Source organism: Rutilus rutilus (genome assembly GCF_951802725.1).
Source record: "Rutilus rutilus genome assembly, chromosome: 17".
Taxonomy (NCBI): domain Eukaryota; kingdom Metazoa; phylum Chordata; class Actinopteri; order Cypriniformes; family Leuciscidae; genus Rutilus; species Rutilus rutilus.
In genome coordinates this window covers 14,313,618-14,332,711 of record NC_140230.1, presented here as the reverse complement: position 1 = coordinate 14,332,711, position 19,094 = coordinate 14,313,618, and the positions used below count along the sequence as shown (strand labels likewise).

At 37.7% G+C, this 19,094-nt stretch overlaps 1 protein-coding gene across 2 annotated transcripts; it reads right to left on the bottom strand.

Annotated features, from left to right (window-relative positions):
- Window positions 1-2,717: 2,717 nt before the first annotated feature.
- ahr1a (aryl hydrocarbon receptor 1a) lies at window positions 2,718-17,596 on the bottom strand. Of its 2 annotated transcripts, none has more exons than XM_084435562.1 (11): window positions 17,077-17,596; window positions 16,043-16,230; window positions 12,616-12,704; window positions 12,402-12,491; window positions 10,660-10,783; window positions 9,812-9,942; window positions 8,955-9,157; window positions 8,607-8,716; window positions 7,985-8,126; window positions 4,894-6,214; window positions 2,718-4,210 (listed from the first exon to the last, which is right to left on the bottom strand). In XM_084435562.1, exons 1-11 carry the CDS (start codon window positions 17,130-17,132, stop codon window positions 4,127-4,129), a joined length of 2,538 nt encoding a protein of 845 aa, XP_084291688.1. In that variant the 5' UTR covers window positions 17,133-17,596; the 3' UTR covers window positions 2,718-4,126. The 2 variants fall into 2 exon arrangements, with proteins under 2 accessions (XP_084291688.1, XP_084291689.1); XM_084435563.1 differs by having other exon boundaries at window positions 2,729-4,210; window positions 4,939-6,214; window positions 17,077-17,563.
- Window positions 17,597-19,094: the final 1,498 nt, after the last annotated feature.

The window sequence follows — 19,094 nt, the reverse complement described above, 5'->3', positions numbered from 1 at the left end:
AGAAAGAAGCAAACTCACTGCACTTGTTGTCTGAGAGCATTTCACTGGGAATCTGGCTTGGGGGGTTTGTCAGTCTCTCTACAGTAGCAAAAAGAGTGCGTGTGTTGTTTAAATTGCTGTTTATAATATTTGAGAAGAAAGTCTGTCTAGCTTTGCCTAGTTCCATATTGAAAGCATGAAGGCTGTCTTTGTAGATGTTATAATGGACTACAAGTTTTGTCTTCCGCCACATGCGCTCTGCTTTTCTGCATTGTCTTTTCATATTTTGCACTGCTGTTGAGTTTCTCCAAGGTGCCTTTTGTCTGCCACTCTTCTTCCTGACTTTAACAGGAGCAATATCATCAATTACACCTTTAACTTTTGAGTTAAAAGAATCAAGGAGAAAATCAACAGAGTCAGCAGATATGCTTGGTGTTAAGGATTTAGCCTTCATAAATAGGACACTAGTGTTCTCATTTAAGCATCTCTTCTTGACAGACACAGATCTAGCTTCAGTGGCAGGAGAGATCAATATATCAAAGAAAATACAGAAATGATCAGACAGTGCTACATCCTTAATAACAATCGATGAAATGTTTAGACCCTTACTGATAAGTAAATCTAGAGTGTGTCCACGATTGTGTGTGGGTCCATGTACATGCTGAGTCAGATCAAAAGTTTTTAAAACACTTTTGATTTCTTTTGCCATATTGTTTTCTCCATTATCTATATGGATGTTAAAATCTCCAGTAATGGCAAAACAGTCAAACTCTGAGGTAATTGTTGATAACAGTTCTGTAAAGTCCTCAGCAAAGGCTGGAGAGTATTTTGGAGGCCTGTAAATAATGATAAGTAAAATGCGTGGAGCACCTTTTAACACAATACCCAGATATTCGAAAGACAACTAATTCCCAAATGATATTTGCTTACATTGATAGATATCTTTAAAAAGAGCAGCTAGACCCCCACCTCTCTTAACAGCTCTGCAGACACTCATAAAAGTAAAGTTAGGAGGGGCTGCTTCATTGAGGACTGTTGCACTGCAGCTGTCTTCTAGCCAGGTTTCATTTAGAAGCATAAAATCCAGGTTGTTTGTGGTTATTAAGTCGTTGACTAGAAGTGATTTATTTTTAAGTGAGCGAATGTTTAAAATAGCTAACTTAACAGACTTACTTTTCCCCACAGCAATATTAGTTTGACGTGTAATAGGCACCAGATTAGTTGGGTTTGCTGTACGGCTATTGAAGGCCTTAAACTTTCTATCATGTAATAGAACAGCAATAGAGAAAGATACAGGCACACTGGGTTAGTGTTCTTTCAGAACGTGTTACCCGTGTTGCTCTAAATGAGTTGAAGAAATCCAGTTCAAGCTGTTATTTAATTTGATTTTGGTCCAGTGAATAGTGGTGAATATCTCCAGTAAATATATTTTTATATATATCCATTCACACTAATGAGCTAAAACATTGTGACCAGTCACAGGTAAAAGGAATATCATTGATCATCTCCTAACAAGGCCAGATATTAAGAGATGAGATGGTAAGCAAACAATCAGCTCTTGTAATTCTTGTAATGTGTTGAATGCAGGAAAAAATGACTTTTGTGACTTTGACAAAGGCCAAATTGTAATTGCAAACAAACTGTCAGAAGACCTCTGAAACGGGTTGCTCCCGGTCCGTTCAGCAGTGGTGAGTATTTTACCAACAGCAGTCCGAGGAGGGACACACCACAAACCGGTGACAGGGTGTTGGGCACCCAAGGCTGCACGAGGGCAACGAAGGCTATCCCGTCTGGTTCGAGCCAACAGAAGGCACGAGTCACACAAAATTTGAATGATGGCTTTGGGAGGAATGTGTCACAACAGACGGTGTGTTGCACTCTGCTGCATCTGCATAGCCTCAGACCAATCAGAGTGCCTATGATGACCCCTGTCCACTGTCTAAAGCACCTTAAATGCGAGTGTCAGAACTGGAACTTAAAGCAGAGGAAGTTTGCCTGGTCCGATGAGTCCCGTTTTCTTTTGCATCACGTGGACCGTCAAGTGCATGTTGGCCATTAACCTGGGGAAGTAATGGCACCAGGATGCACTGTGGGACGATGACAAGCCGGTGGAGGGAGTTTGATGCTATGGCCAATGTTCTGCTGGGTTACCCTGTGTCCGGCCATTCATGTGGGCGTAAATTTGACACGTGTCACCCTACCTAAACATTATTGCAGACCAGGTACACCCCTTCATGCCCATGGTGGAAGTGGCCTCTTTCAACAGGATAATGCACCCTGCCACACTGCACACATTGTTCAGGAATGGTTTGAGGAACAAGATGAAGAGTTCAAGGTGTTGCCCTGGCTTCCAAATTCCCCAGATCTCAATCCAGTTGAGCATCTGTGGGATGTGCTAGACCAACTAATTCAATCCATGGTGGCTCCAGCTCATAACCTACAGGACTTGAAGGATCTGCTGGTAACGTGTTGGTGCCAGATACCACAGGACACCTTCAGGGTCCTATAGACTATAGAGTCCATGCCTCAGCGGGTCGGCGCTGTTTTGGCAGCACACAGAGGACCAACGGCATTTTAGGCGGGTGGACATAATGTTTTGGCTCAACGGTGTAGATGCAAGTTGAACAAAGGATTGCAGGACTCAACAACTTTAGGAAAAACAGATCCACAGATATCTAACTTTACCATCACAGGAATGTTACAAAATATATTGAAAAAACAAACAGTTCTTTTAAATTGTAATCATATTTTACAATAATACTGTTTTTATTGTATTTTTAACAAATAAATGCAGCCTTGGTGAGCACAAGAAATCCATCTCAACCCAATTTTTTCAGAAGCACTTTAATCTAAAGAGGAAACAAGTAGCGAGCATGTAAAGAACTACCAATTAGATATGTTGTCCTACTAAACGTTATTACATATTTGAAAAATCAAGGCTTGTTTGGTCCACACTGTATATATATATTTCTTTAGGGCACATTTTTCACAGGCCAATAGATTTGCAACATCTCATGAGAGACATTTAAAGAGACATTTATCAAAGCACAGTGACAGCACTGTTCATTTAACAGGGAAGCCACAGATTCTTATATCTAGCTGATCCAAACGGGCTGGTTCTTCATTCATCTTAGACTTCATGCTGAGCCACAAGACAGTTGTGCCTTTCTTTGTCCATTTTCAGCCTTTCTTTCACCCCAATTTCTGCTTCGTCCTCCTCATCCTGCATTCTACTGGTGATCTTTTCTGGCCCAGGCATTATGGGTTCGTATGACCACAGCTGCCATCTCTAGACAGCCAGTGATCATCACAGCTCAGAGCATGGTGACCTCTAATAGGTAGGAACAAAGCTTCACCTTTTTTATTATTATTCAGGGTTCCCACACCTTGGTTAACTTCAAATTCAAGGCAAATTCAAGGATTTTCCAGGTCCAATACCCTCAAATTCAAGGACTTAATTTGGGGACACATTTCAAGTGAGAGGAAGGTTACATCGTGTTACCTTGTAAGATACATTGTTGCGCGTGTTCTCTAGACTCCGTCGCTATGGAAACAAACTCTAACATGCAATCACCCGCAAATGAATGTGTGGGTCTATGTAAAATACATAATTTTACCTTTAAATACGGGACCATTCTTTGTAATCTTCTTTGGTGAGACAGATATCTTGAAATTAGCATTTTCCAGGCATCACGTTTCTGCGGTTTCAGACTATTTTTGCAATGTTTCACGGTGTGTCTGAACCATCGTAGTACGTTAGTTTCGTGCGCGCGTGAAAGTCATGGTAACATACAACACAAAGTACCTCACGCGGGAAGCACGTAACATAACGCATAAATGCGCGTAACTAAAGTAAACCAAGCAAGCTGAAGCTAGTATACGCATAGGCCACGAAGTGTTGGCGAAATAAAACATTAGCGAACCAGATGGATTAATATGGATTTTTTTCGAGAAAACTTTCAAGGACCTGTATCTATGTAGCTGCTATGTTCATTTTCAAAAACTTTCCAGGGCCTTGCTTTTTTTTTTTTTTTTCAGATTCATAAACTTCCAAGGATTTCAAGGACCCGTGGGAACCCTGATTATTATTTTTCATGATTGTAAGCTGCAACTATCCTCCAAAAGACAGGTCTGGACGTGGTCTGTTCTAGTTCTGCCGCTGGCCGAGATGTTGTGCGAGATGTGCCGTGTTACTCTCCATTGTATAGTTTGTGTGGCCTCCATTCTGAAACTGATTAGAAAGATGATTTTAGTATGATTAATTATCTAAATGTCAATTCTAAAATCCCAAAGTCAATCTTTTCCAGTACCGATTTTACAGGCCCACAGCAAAATAATTTACATCGAATGGGCTGCAAACAATAACATACAGCATGACCAATGTAGTCTAATTTATGAACAAATGCCTCTTATGTTTTTTTTTAGTGAATCAAAAGAAAAAAAAAAAGATATATATGAGCAAAATTATACTTTTGAGCCAGTCTTTATAATGAACAATTCAAAAAGACTCACAGTTATCACTATTTACGGTGATGGAATATTTTACATTTACAGTAAAGTATAATTCAGTAAAGTACGGTACTATGAAATTCAGATATGGTAATGGCCGTTTTGTTTCTGAACACACACTGAGTGGTAGACCAATCACAACAGACTAGGCCATCTGACGCTTTCGGAAAGGAAGGGTTTTACAGAGACCAAATCCTTCATCAAACCGTTTCAGACATTGTGAGAAAAAAAGGTGATGCTGCAGTGTACTATGCAAAAATTAAAGTCCATTATAAAGAACCTTTTATGCAATTGAAAGGATCCATGGATGTAAAAGTTTCCTCATGGAACCATAGATGCCAATTAGGAACCTTCATTTTTAAGAGTTAAGATAGGTAAACCACACATGAGTGGTTTGGTTCTAACCTGGCCTATGTAAGCTTGTTGATCCAGGCTGGGTCGGAAACCTACTCTTTCATCCTGTCCTGAGTACCTCTTCCTCTCCATATCACCATCCAGGCCATTGAGCAGCTCCTCGATGTCCTGAGCCGTGAACTCGCTCAAGCCTGCGTCACCAGCAGTGATATAAGGTGAAGAGAGCTGCTGGGAGTAGCTGATGGACACAGTGCTTAGATGGTTTCTGTAAGGGTGCTTCAGATCCACACGAGGTGTCTCCAGGTAAAAGCATCCAGGCTGCTGGAGCTCTGGCTGGAGGAGGGGAGGAACCTGCTGTGTGTCACTGGCTAGAACTTCAGTGAGGTTCCCACAAACCTGAGCATTTTTGAGTGTTTTACACACCTGCTGATCCAGAGTTGGAAGGTGTGAGCACTGTGACTGTTGGCTCGTCGTCTGAACCTGGTGTTTTTGGATTGTAATGTGTGAAAGTTTGCATTGTGAGATTCCAGTCTCTTTGTATGGTTGATACATTGAGTGTTGCTGTCCTTGAGGATTGTTTTGGAGATCTGCAGCAGCCTTCAGTTCCGTGTGAGGTTGTATCCGTGTGAAGTGTTGTGTCTTTGGTTCAGGATGTGCTATAGTAAAAGTCATCTGTTGTTCCTGAGGTACTAATGTGAGAGGATCACATGAATCCTCTGGGATTAACACTGGAGCTTGCTGTGAAGGTGTGAAGGTCTGAGTAGGCTTCCCGACGAGACACTTCTCCTTCACATTGTCCTGGACATCACCTACACTGTCCGTCTTCGTCCCCAGAGACTGTTGCACATAGGACAAGATGCCATCTGTGAGGTCTACCATGTCATTTCGACCATCAAGGTCAATCCTGAGGAACAGTTCGTCTTCTTGTAGGGACTTCAGATCTTCTGGGCTGATACCTAAACTCCGCATGAAGCTCAGTATCTCACAGTTGTCATCTCCTCCAGAGCCAACGATTGGTTCTTGTTTGAACTCAGAGCTTTCAGAGAGTGACATAACACTTTCTTGCCAGTTACTGGAAAAGATCCCACTAAGATCCTCATTCGCTAATCCCTGTACCGACACAGAGCGCTTATCTGCAGAACACACATATATTGACGCGTCCTGCTTCAGCATGGAGCCCAGCAGGGAGTCAGGGTCTACAGTTCCAGTGGTTCTGAGTTGGTTATTGTTGTCTTGAGCAGTGGGATCAGAAGGTGTGGTGTTACCCAGAGATCTGGGCAGGTTCATGTCATAGAGAACAGCCTCTCCTGTAGTAAAGCTGAAGGGAAGCATCATAGCACGCTTTCTCAGGTTCTCCTCACCCTCCTCGTCCCTACAGAAGACAGAATGACGCATTCTCAAGCAAGACACCTACAGAAACAATATTAAATGCTATTACCAAATAACAATATTAAAGGTATAGCGGAGGATTTTTTACTTCCGGGTGGGTGACCTATACTATTGGTCCTCCTAATTGTCAATCATTCTGGTGAATCAATCAAACTTTTCAAAAAGTGGAGAGGGCGGGTCTTATCTAAAATTCGGAAAGATCCTCCGCTATACCTTTAATACTAGATCTTGTAAGTGCTTGCAACACAGCAAAAGTAAGCATAGGGTTTAGGTTTTTGTTTTGCCACTTTGCTGACTATAGATACACATCCCCCAATACAGAAGAAAAGATCTGTTGCTACTTCCATTTCATCACGACTAAAAATTATGGGTCAAATTTTTTTTTAAATGCATGGATGAATCGTACATAATAAGATCAATAACTAAATAATAAATAGGGTGAATTTTTATTTCATGCTGACTTTAAAGTCCCCCTGTGGTGAAATGTTGTTTATGTCTTATTAGTGTTTTTAATATGCTTTAAGACAAAATATGTGAAAAGTCATAAGTCAGCATAAAACACCATTGCTGAGTATTTTCTCCTAAAACTGCAGTGAACCAAAGACAGTCTCAAAAACACGTTTTGAAATCGCTGGTGTTTCTGATGTCACAAACTAACTTGTAACCAATAATGTCAATGTGTGATCATCAGAGGCGGACAGAGTACACAGCTTCATTACTTGAGTAAAAGTACAGATACCCCTTGCTAAATTTTACTCAAGTACAAGTAAAAGTACTACAGTCAGATGTCTACTTAAGTAAAAGTACTGAAGTACTTGTTTTTAAAAGTACTTGAGTATCAAGAGTACAAGAGTACATTTTCTAAATATTGCATTACTACTGCCACAGTGCTTACATTGGTAAACACAGCAAACACTTGAAGCGAAAACTATCATTAACTTGTTCAGAAAATTGAAATAGTCTGGCGAGGTGGGGCCACGGGTTGGCACATTCCCGGGATGGACCTGCTGCATCTTCATCCATTGTTTCATCCATGGTTTCGACTCTTATCTAAATCTGACCATGGAGTTGACTTTGGCGGAAAGCTGAAGGTGATTGCTGATAGGCTGTCCCAATCAGTGGCGCCTGCGCAATCCAATCACGTTTGAGAGGGAAACAACAAATTGAGGGTTTCCGAGATATTTATTTTTTCCTTTTTTATTTTATTTTATTTTATTTTTTAGAAGAAGTAACGGGTACTCACGGTTATGGATAGAAATGTAGCGGAGTAAAGAGTACAATATTTGCCTCTCAAATGTACTTGAGTAAAGTCATGAGCACTCCCCAAAAATGATACTCAAGTAAAGTACAGATCCCTCAAAATTGTACTTAAGTACTGTACTCAAGTAAATGTACTCCGTTACTGTCCGGCTCTGGTGATCATCAACGAGTGGATCTCTGAGCTGGTGGGAGTGAGTGGAGGCAGGGCTAATTTGCATATTCAAAGAACCTCGTATACTAAATGAAGCACGGGTGTAGAGCTACATTCAAGCATCATAAGGCATGGAGATTTTTTTCTAGGGATACAATTATTGACTACAGGGGGACTTTATGGTATACAGTTTTATCTACAATTATTACAACTAAGATTAAATTATCTGCGGTTACCTTTTGCTATGAATACTGCTTCATAATAAAACAACATAGGAAAACATATACAGGATATTCAATATCAAAAAGAGACAACTTCACAAAGACACAAATAAAGGCATACGTGATGACTCTCTGAGAGGCAATGATGTAATCTGGTTGCCCGTTTTTGTAGACAAGTCTAGCGTTGGACTGTACCCAAATCCAGAGGTTCTGTTTAGTCAACAGTCTGAAAACAGTCAACCCGCTTTCACCCGTCCTCATCGCTGCAGGGGAGAGAAATTATTAAATTAATTTAAATAATCAGCAACTATGTTGCTACCATTAATAATAAAAAAAAGTATATGCTTTTAGCAGTCCCCTTTTAAAAGATTAGCCTATTTTCAGATTTATGTATATGGTATATGTAGATTTGTCATTGGTTCTTGCACATCAAACAAACACATTTGAGCTTCTGTTTGCCATATTTGCTGTGCTCTATCTACGTATGTGCACTGGTCAATGCTTATATGTGAATAAAAGCCTAAATTAAATTTGTTCATCATATAAAGTGATCGTGTCTCTTCAGAAGACTTGGATTAAACCGCTCGATTCATGAGGATTACAATGTCTTTTTGTACTTTTAGGAGCAATACAATTATTTCAACAACAGTTAGATCTCCACCCTCTGACACATCAATGTTGAAACCCAGCGTGAGTGAGGTGAGTGTGTTTTCTTTATCCATTTGTGATAAAAGGAGTCTTACCTCGCATGTGGTTCTCGGCACAATACAGCATGTCTGCTGCATGGATGAACTGATAGCCTGAGCCGCGGTAAAACAGTTCTGCCTCTGTGTAGCCCAGAACAATCTTTCCTCTGTGGAGGAGAAAAAAACAACACATGGCTTTGAAAGTGAGAGATACTGATGGTATAAGAGCACCAAATTAAGGGCCAATTATTGTTTACAACAAAAAAAAATATTTAATGTAATTTTTAAACATCCACAAATCTAAGGAGATAAAGATGCCACTACAAGTCAACTGAAACAAACTGAAGTGAACAGAGAACAAAACCACAAGCTTTTTCACACTTGATAGGAGCTAATATGTCTTACTGTGGGTCACATGCGGTGGGCGTGAAATCCAGTTTATGCTTGGTTTTAAACATGAAGCTCTTGGTGTGGATCTCCAGTATGTAAGGCGGCTGCACAGGGCTGACCAGGGCAAACAGGGCCAGCTGAGGAGGGATGGGTTTGCCATCTGCTGTCCTCTCATTCTGCCCATGCAGGAACTTCAAACGCCCCTGAAAGTTCATGGCCTATAAAAGCACAAGCCATCTATTTAACACATTCGACCATATGTAAATACATTCCACAGCATTCAGCTAATTTTCCCCAACCTCTCTTTGAAACCAATATGAAGAGATGATGCAGTTTTCGGAGAATTGTCATTTGAGCTATGTGATGCAATGGAAATAGCGACAGATCTTTTCTTCCATATTGTGATGTACATCCGGATTATCACCTTGTGAGTCTTGCAAGTCTTGAGAACTGCAAACTATCTTCAGTAAAACTGAAAAATTCTGACTCTTGTCTTAAGTAATCATTTCTGGTTCTGGGTCTTTGACTGTAAATCCCCTTACAGTACAATATGGCCTTTAAGTGATTTTTAACTGCTATGTACTAAAATTGTAATTAATCATTTGATACAATGCACTTATTGTATACATGTTTTTACATGTGCATACATGACCCTTCCCTTACACCTCAAACCTACCCAAACTACTAAAACCTGTCTCTAACCTTACTCGTATACCACCTCAATAGCAGCAAAAAAAACCATGAACACAATAAGCACATAGTACCTAACAATTATTTTTTTAAATGTAAATACATAGTAGTTAAAGACACCTAATATAAAGTGTGACCAAAAACCTTTTTTGTTTTTTTTATTTATTATCATTTCAACTTACAAGAAAGCCAGATGACTTGTCCAAGAGACATCTTAACCGGCAAACAAAACTTCGCTCCAAAAAGGTGGAGTTCTCTGGTGGCAACTGCTCTGGCCTGTAGTACGTCTGAGGCAGTGGTGAATCATGGGAAGCTTGACAAAAGCAAAGCAAGTGCATTTAAACTTGAATATAGAGAAAAGCATAATTAAATACAAAACTCTCTAGGATTATATAAAATAGAAAAGGATAATAATGCATTGGTGGCAGTGTAAGTGTTTATATAACTCATTGCAGGTAGTGTCATTGCTGATAGCTGGATGTGTGTGTGTGTGTGTGTGTGTGTGTGTGTGTGTGTGTGTGTGTGTGTGTGTGTGTGTGTGTGTGTGTGTGTGTGTGCTGTCTGACACAGCTGTCATGTGTTTAACAATGACAGGCCTTCCAAATTGCCAGCGTTAGATCTGATGAAAACCGATCCAGCTTGGTTGAGAATAAAAAGCCCAATCTGTAACCAGAGCAAACTGGCACAGCCTTTGAACACCAGCTATAAGAGGCGGTTACACATATGAACCTGAATCCTCAGAGCATATATAACAGAAAAGCATCTTGGGAAATATTCAGATTGTCTGAAATCAAGTGAGCTGTTGGTTAAAAAAATCATGTTATTCGTGGATTTATTTCATGAAGATTGTAAACTAGGATGTCTGTCACAATGGAACTTTGTCAAACTTTGTTTGCAGACAAATGCAATCCCATCTTCATTGACTATTCGTGTTGATGGAATGGGGACAGAATGTTTCAGTTGTCCAGGCACAATGCTCAGGTCTGCTCATGGTCTGTCTGGAGAGATGTTTAGTTAAATTATTTTCTACCTTGCACTAGCTGTCCGGTGTCTAAAGTGCAGCTGGGGTTGAGCGCCCAGTGGAGCTGCTTCTGAAACCTAACCCGGTCTTCAGTGTGAATGAGCTTGTACACACTCTCATGGATGAGATCCGACTGCAAACAAAACACATCGGTTTTACTCTAAGTAGTTTCACAGCTGCTCATTACAGCTGGTACCAAATTTATGAAGAAATCTGAATCTAAATGCTGAAGAAAAAAAACAAATGGTAAATGTCTGAGCAATCTCAACCTCTAATGAACCTGTTTTTATCTAAATTTGTTCACAGCCTGCTTTGTCTGGCAAAACAATTCAATTCAAGTTGGTATTTGTTCACAGCTTGATTTCTGATTGCGGTGAGGAAGTGCTTTTAGAATCACATTTGTGGGAAGAAGCTGGAATTTCACACACAATAAATTAGAAAGCTGCTATGAGAGATTTAAAAAGACTGGTGACATCAGTTAAGAAATCTTTCCAGTAGCGTCACAACAACAACTGAATAACTGGCTTAAATTTGGATAAAATCAGGTCCATAATGCTCAATGTAATGAACCTTGAAATGTTTTTGAGTGAGTAGATTCACTAAATTGATGAGGGATGTGTGCAGTGGATCAAACAAAAAACTTGGGTAGGTGAAATTTGAACAAACTGGACTGACAAACAAATTGCCAATATTTTTGTTTGTTCGTTTTTATGGATGGGCATTGACACAAATTTCACAATTCGGTTCAATTTTGATTCACAATCTTGCGATTCGATTAAATGCAATTCAATGTTACTCAATTCGAACGTGTTCTTGTTTCCTAGTTCCTTAATTATTTGCAAAATATACGTAAAACTGGTGCATTTAGATCCTTTACTCATCTCTGTTTTCAACCCAACTTTGACAGATACCGATTAATATCAAGTACACTACATGTCAATTTATCTAAAGGAAAAAAATACACTTGTTAAAATTAACAACTGATTTGTATACAATTATTTAAATTGAACATAAGGCCGTTTTTATAATAACTCAGATTTCTCCAGTTTCTACTCCAATTGTTTATATATATATATATATAAACAATTATATATATATAAACATTTAAATGGTGGCTTTCCTAAACTTGTTTTTATGACAGATGTATTCATTCATTGAAGAACTACAAGTTAAGTAAAAAAAAAAATGTATATAGTGCATATACTTAGCAATATGCTCAATGTTAATTTTTCTGCCTAACTTTCAAGCAAATGTCATTGAATGGCTTTTCTGAGGTAAATATATTGTTACGTGACATTGATTACAAGCTTTTATTGACGTCTATATTCATGTTTGTGTCATTTTGTGTTTATTTCATGTTTATGCTATAACTAGTATTAAAGAGGAAGAGATGATCGGTTCACGTGCCGTTTGAACTGAGGCGGCTACAGCGACCTGTCACACCACATTAAAGACCATCAAAACGGAATTAATTGTTTGAATTTTATTATAACTGACAGAATTTGAAAGCCTAGAAAGTCTGATAACTGAAGACAGGATAGAATAAAAGAATGATTTCTGGGATTTAAGGATTAATATTGGTTGATCAAAATGAGAATTGATTAAAATCGAGAAACTGATAGGTTGATAGGTAAAGAGAAGGTGCTATAATGTAAATCCAGATCATTTCGGTCCAATTTAGCCCCTACAAATAAACCCTTTGGGCTGCAGTTTCTTCCACCCCCACAATACATATGCAAACCATTACGAACCTGATGGAACCCCAAGTAGTCCTTAATGGTGGAGGAAGCATAGAAGATCGTGCCACTGGAGGTGACCACCAACACAAAGCCATTTATAAGCTATAAAAAAACGTAGGTAGATAAAGTTATGCCGCTAATAGAATTCTAAATCAATTTTATTGTGTTTTTGTCTAGATCTATGTGCTTGAATTAAAATACTAATGTTTCACAGCAGTGAGTTCACCTGTAGTAAACATTCTCCCTCTGGAAGCTCCTGAATTTGTGGTTTAGTGTTATTTGCTAGTTGGCTGGAGTTCTTTGAGTTCAGGGTCACTGCAACAGCAAACAAGCATTAAAGCAAGAAGCTCTGCACAATAGATAAAACAGATAATACCAATTCTTCAACAAAGACATGATGAGAAAATGATGGGTAACCTTTCACAATATTTAATGTCATGTGAGGGCACTTGATCAGGCATAATCAAACAACAGCACAACTTCCTGCATTAGAAAGCATTAATAGTGATAGTGAGAGAGAAACATGAATAAATGTATAACGATGGCAACTTATATCACTGAGCTGTTGGCATCTGAACAACCAAAACGTGAAAGCAAATCATAATGGCCAGTGGTTTAACAGTACAGACTCATGGTTGAAAAATACTTGTGCTTGGCACACATGAGTCATGAAAGGTTTGCTCACAGAGTGCTTTGTGACATGCAATGGCAATGAGAGGTATCTTAACAAACAGACATTGGGTCAATAACAAACAAGAGTTTGTTCTAGTTTAAAAAGCATGTGCCAAGTTCTAAATTGTTCTCTACTCGTATTGGTTTCATATGATTTTGAAAAACTTTTTCAAATAAATAATAACTTTTTTTAACTTTAAATGTTCCCAACAGATACATTTTCAAAACAATGAACTAGTTAATTACATGACTGGGTCAGTGACACAACACATTTTTATTGATTTATTTTAATTTGTTCAAGAATATATTTAAAATGCAATTGATTCATACAGTGGCTTCAATACAGCTATTCTAAGATGAGCATGGTTTCCATTTCAATTAATTTAGATATTATGTATGTATGTATAATATATCAATTTTAATTGAAATTGAAAGCATGCTCATCATAGAATAGCTGTTTTGAAGCCACAGTAGGAATCAATTGCATTTTAAATATATTTTTGAACAAATTAAAATAAATCAATAAAAATGTGTTGTCACTGACCCAGTCATGTAATTAACTAATTCATTGTTTTGAAAATGTATCTGTGTGGAACATCAATTCTTCAAGATGTTATACTGTACATAACTCCACAATACCAAAGCACTGGCAAGAAGACACAAAAATGTACTCTTGACTCTTTTCTTTTGAGAACAATGATCTATCTACATTCTTCACGTACTAGAGGCCATTATAGTCACTCTGTCAACAAACCCCTGAATTTTGGAAGTGTGTGCCAGCAAAACATTGAGATCATATCTCAACTGGTGTTCCTGCACTCTTCTCATGCAATGTTTGACCCTAAAGATCCCACACACTGGTTCAAATGATCAAAACTTGGCAGGGTCTTTGATGCTACACAGCAATCCAGGTCAAAGTTTGCTGCTAGACCCAATGACTATCAAACATTTCGTAACTCTTTTCACCTAAGTCAAAATGTCAGAACGAGTCGATTTCAGTAACTCACGCAAACCCAGACCCTCCCCTGCAATGGCCTCCAGAAAGTCTGAGTAATTACACGCAACAATCAGCGCACCTGTTTAGCTTGTTTCTCATGGAATCCCTTCAATGCTGACCACCTGACCACACCTCTGAACTGGTCAGGATAATTGGAAGAATATAATGGGTTTTTTTTTACATGACAGGTTCTTGCTTAACAAAACTTGGACTGTTGCCTTTATAAATCTCAAAAAAGATGTACAACTGCATCCTTGAAAGCATGTGTAAGGCTCGTCCGAAACACATGCATACACTAAATGACCTGTGATATTAAACTCTCTAAAAGTCTATTCTCTAGGTCAGTGTTCTTCAACCCTGCTCCTGAAGGACCCCCAACACTGCACGTTTTCTTTATCTCCCTAATCAAACACACCTGATTCAATTCATCAGCTCATAGTGTTGGTCATAGTGTCCTTCAGGAGCAGGGTTGAAGAACACTGCTCTAGGTGACTTTAAACAGGCTAATTATTAACACTTGAAATATATGTTTGATCAGGGCAGTAGTTCAGATATGTGTACTTTCCCTGCCAACATTTGACATTTTCAATGCTAAATGTTTTCTATTTGTCAAATAATATTTAAATGTATATACTTTAAAAGTTTGGGGTCGGTAAGCTTTTTATTATTATTATTGATGAAATTAATACTTTTATTGAGCAAGGGTGCTTTATTGATCAAAAGTGACAGTATATGATATGATACTATATGTAATGCAATAATTATACTATATATTATTACTAAATATTTTTTTTTATAAAAATATTTTTTACATTTCTATTAATCAAAGTATCATGAAAAATGTATCATGCATGGTTTTCAGACAAATAAAAAATAAATTACATTAAATATAAAATAAATTACATTAAATAGAAAATGTTTATTTTAAATTGGAACAATATTTTACAATATTACTATTTATTTGTATCATATAAATGCTGTAAGCAATGAAAACTTCTTTCAAATACATTAAAACATTATCTTAGCAAGCTCAAACTTTTGAAATTAATATATATTAATTTAATATTTACTTTGTAAAAACAAAGTATTGTTAATAATACTATATTAAGACTTTTTACTATATTAAGACTTTGATTTGCAGTAATAGCTGGAAATTTGACAAATATAATGTAACCAAAATCTATGAACTCATATACACACTTCATTCACACAATGGCATGATCTGTTTAAAGCTTTCAAACCCATTGCAAAACATTGCAATTTCAACTAAATTTTCTTATCTATGTTAATTGGCTAGATTAAATCAACGGAATTCAACAGCAATGTTCAGGGCTGTTCCCGGGCCATTGGTTCATTCTTACAGTTGACGTACTACATTCGGCATGTAGTCATTATCATGTGATCTACCAGCGTCAGTTACGTCACTTCACTGTCATTCATAAATCCTCTCCCGTGGCCTCATGGGATAGTAAAGTGTCTATCGTATGCACACTTCAGAATCTCGCCGGAAGAAGTAGGTCATCCGGGTACTTTTTCGAACTAAACTGCCAGTGTAAAAACGTCCTTATTCATTTTAATCATTAAGGAAGAAAAAGTGTTGCCTTTGGATGTAGTCCACAACAAGATGCCAAACTATGACAGAATTTTATAGAAAATACATCAAAATAATAAACAAATAATCTTTCAAATTTGCATAAACTGGATGGGACTATTGCAGGGGTGTCCAGTCCTTCTCCTGGAGAATTTGGCTCTAATCCCAATTAAACACACCTGAACCAAGGTAATCAAGGTCTTCAGGATTACTTGAGTCTTCCAGCCTCAATGTATTTTTGGAGAATTTGGAGCTAAACTCTGCAGGACATTGGTCCTCTGGGATCAGGATTGGAACCCCTGGGACTATTGCATCCATAAATTTAAATGCAGTCAGCAATTGTACAACTAGTATACACATGTTACAACTGCAGCTTCGGTTTACATGTATTACCATTGAAGTGACTTTTGGCCCGCAGGTAGCTCACACTTAGCTTCAGTATGGTGAGTTTGTCCATCTTGGATATGACCTCTTGTGGGAAGGGGAGCTGGCTGGCCAACCTGTCTAACTCTCCATTCAGCCGGTCCCGATGTCGTTTGGATGGATTTGATTTGACGCATTCAGGAGGAGACTGCTTTTCACTACAAAAAAGAGAAAACATTCGGCTTTACTGTAACTTTCAGATTAGTATGACAGGATAGCCAGACATTCATAATTTCATATTTTGTAAAGTTTGCTCTATTAGACATAATCAATCACAACATTTTAGGCTGTATTTAGACATGGCCCACATTTTGGTAAGAAAATGCAGAAACCTGGTGAAATATTAATAGAAAATTAAGTTAAACACCTATATTCAATGACCATTTGTTGAAAAGAATATTTGTCGTTAATGCTTAATTCCACAACCTGGAATAGTTTCAGTTGTTTATTAAATGTAATCACAAAATCAGGGTTTTATCCCATATTTAAACATTTCCCACATTTTAACAGAACTGGAAAAAAAATATATATGCAAAACTACGATTTTTTTTTTTTATTATTATTTTTTTTATCATTTCTTTTTTTATATTACGATTTAGTAACTCATTATAACGCAGCCAAATATAAATTATGGAAAGCACAAATTATTAGTTGACCTCCTGATCCTGGATCGCTTATTTGCCAGGTGAAACGCAATGAACGTTCATGAAAACGCTCAAGCACAAAACACGGTCGAACGCATTATAAACGACGTCCAAAGTTTCGCAAACACAGTCTGGTTAGATTTTGGACAGAGTGCATCGATAACATCACTCAGAGTTGAGTCAAATTGAATAAATATTCAGATAACTATATAAAGAAATACTAACAAAAACTAGAAAGAAATATTAACAATGCAACGATAGTCAAGTGTCCGCCAGATATTAAACAGGCTGACCGTGCTGTAAGCTGAATATACAGTATAGGTTTAACTAAGCAGCTTTAGTAAAACAATGATTTATTACCTTTTCTTGGCAGGTTTCCTCCGTTTGCGACTTGCATAAACATTACAGGAGCTCATAATTCCCACAAAAACAGATTCGTGGTTAGTCGGGTGGTGCTAGCAGGCTAAACTTAATCTGCTGTTAGCTTTCTGCCCAAATAAACAAACCTTACAAACTAACAATTACCCGGTAGTGCTCTTTAAATCTGAAGCTTTCACCTGTGTTAGTAAACAGTTAAAGCCCATGGTTGACACGAGGGTAGAATAAACACATCCCTGTCGTTGTTAAGCTAAAATGACAAGCTGTCTGTCAATCTAACTAACATTAGCTAAGTTTTGTCTAACTTTCTAAAACTCAACTACTACTGACTCAAACGCACCTTTTGCTCTCCAAAAATGTTTGTAGCCTATTCAGCTATTATAAACTAACTAACATAATAGTCCAGGGCTGGCTAACTTGTAGTTAGTTTGACAGTTCTGCTGTGACCAATATTTGGTTTTGACAGTCTGATCAGAGGCAGGGCTTCTCCCTCACAGTAACCACCTGCTAACCACTTCCTATTCCTTTTCAGTCATGGACTGAACCAGTACTTTGTCCAAGTACCCCAAACCCCACAAAACTGTAGGCAACAAAATATCAGTTATTGTTAAGCCATAATAAATGTAATACTGTATGAACTGTAAAACCATAATCAATTGATATCTTTAAACCGTGTCAAAAGCTCAGAAGCATCCTGCAATTTATTTATGTTTAGTTATGACAGTATAGTGACTAATACTATAGTTACCACAGTTTTAGCATGGTAACTTAAACAAATGTTTAAGCAAAATTAAAGCTGTTCAACATAGCATGCAGTCATGAGTTAATTGCACTTTTTTGACCACTTTGAATGACTTTACTGGTGAAGAAAGTTGCTATATATTCCAAATTATTTGCTGATGCCTCTATATCTATATCCTACCTGGCAAATATCACTGTAATGTGCACTATAAAACTAGCCTCTTCGAATAGGCTAACTTTAACTTTTGGGCTATGACACCAAATTAGCAAATGTATCACTTAATAACACATTGGCTGATGCATTATCATTTCATATGCTACACTTATATAATGTAAGTGGCCGAAGTAAATTATGCGCATGTTCGTGTGTGACATCTTCTCCCATTTTAAATAGACGAAAGCTGGATTCAGCCTCGTCTTTTATGCATAATAACCGCAGATATGGCGATAATGATGAGCATATCCGATGACTGCTGTGGATTAGACTGCTATTTTACAGAGGCAGCGAATTTTTTAACCAAGATTTGTTTCAATTTATATTTAGTTAAATTGTTTTAACTCATTGGTTTATATAGCATAAAATGGTAAATCGTGTCAGTTTCTGTGACTGGTTGCAGTGCGTTGCACTGATATGTATTTTGTAAAGTAGTAATAGCCTACACCTTTAGCGTCATCTGGTGCACAACATTATAATAGACTGTTCTGCGTTTATTTAACGCTCATTGTCTTTAATGCAGCTTAAAGCCTCGTTTAATCCAAATGAATGTCTTTATTCTCATAGTTTTTAGGCCTATTTTATCGAGACAAACTGTCAGTATGATTTATGTTATTCATTTATGTTATTCATCTGTCTTTATATTTGTTATCTAACACAACTTTAGCAACTATGGTCTGATGAGCTGTTCCTTTAAGGAACAATACAAGGAACCGGTTTCATTGTTTTCTGTACAGACATATGAAAACATGTATTTCCTCTAACACAAAGTGAAGACCCAGTAAAGAAGATGGGTAGGATTTTCCAAGTTTGCTGTAATTTTATCATTGATACATATTGCATTTCGTTACATATAATATAATTATATGTGTATACACCCCCCCCTACCCAAAGTGTAGGCTACCACTTTTAAACCTACAACAGGTCCGTCCCTATACCTAAACAGTGACATTTAGTTGATCATTAGGATGAATAATAATGGTAGACCTAGCTATCCTTATTGATATTGGCATATTATAACACAAATAATGTTCCATAATGTTCA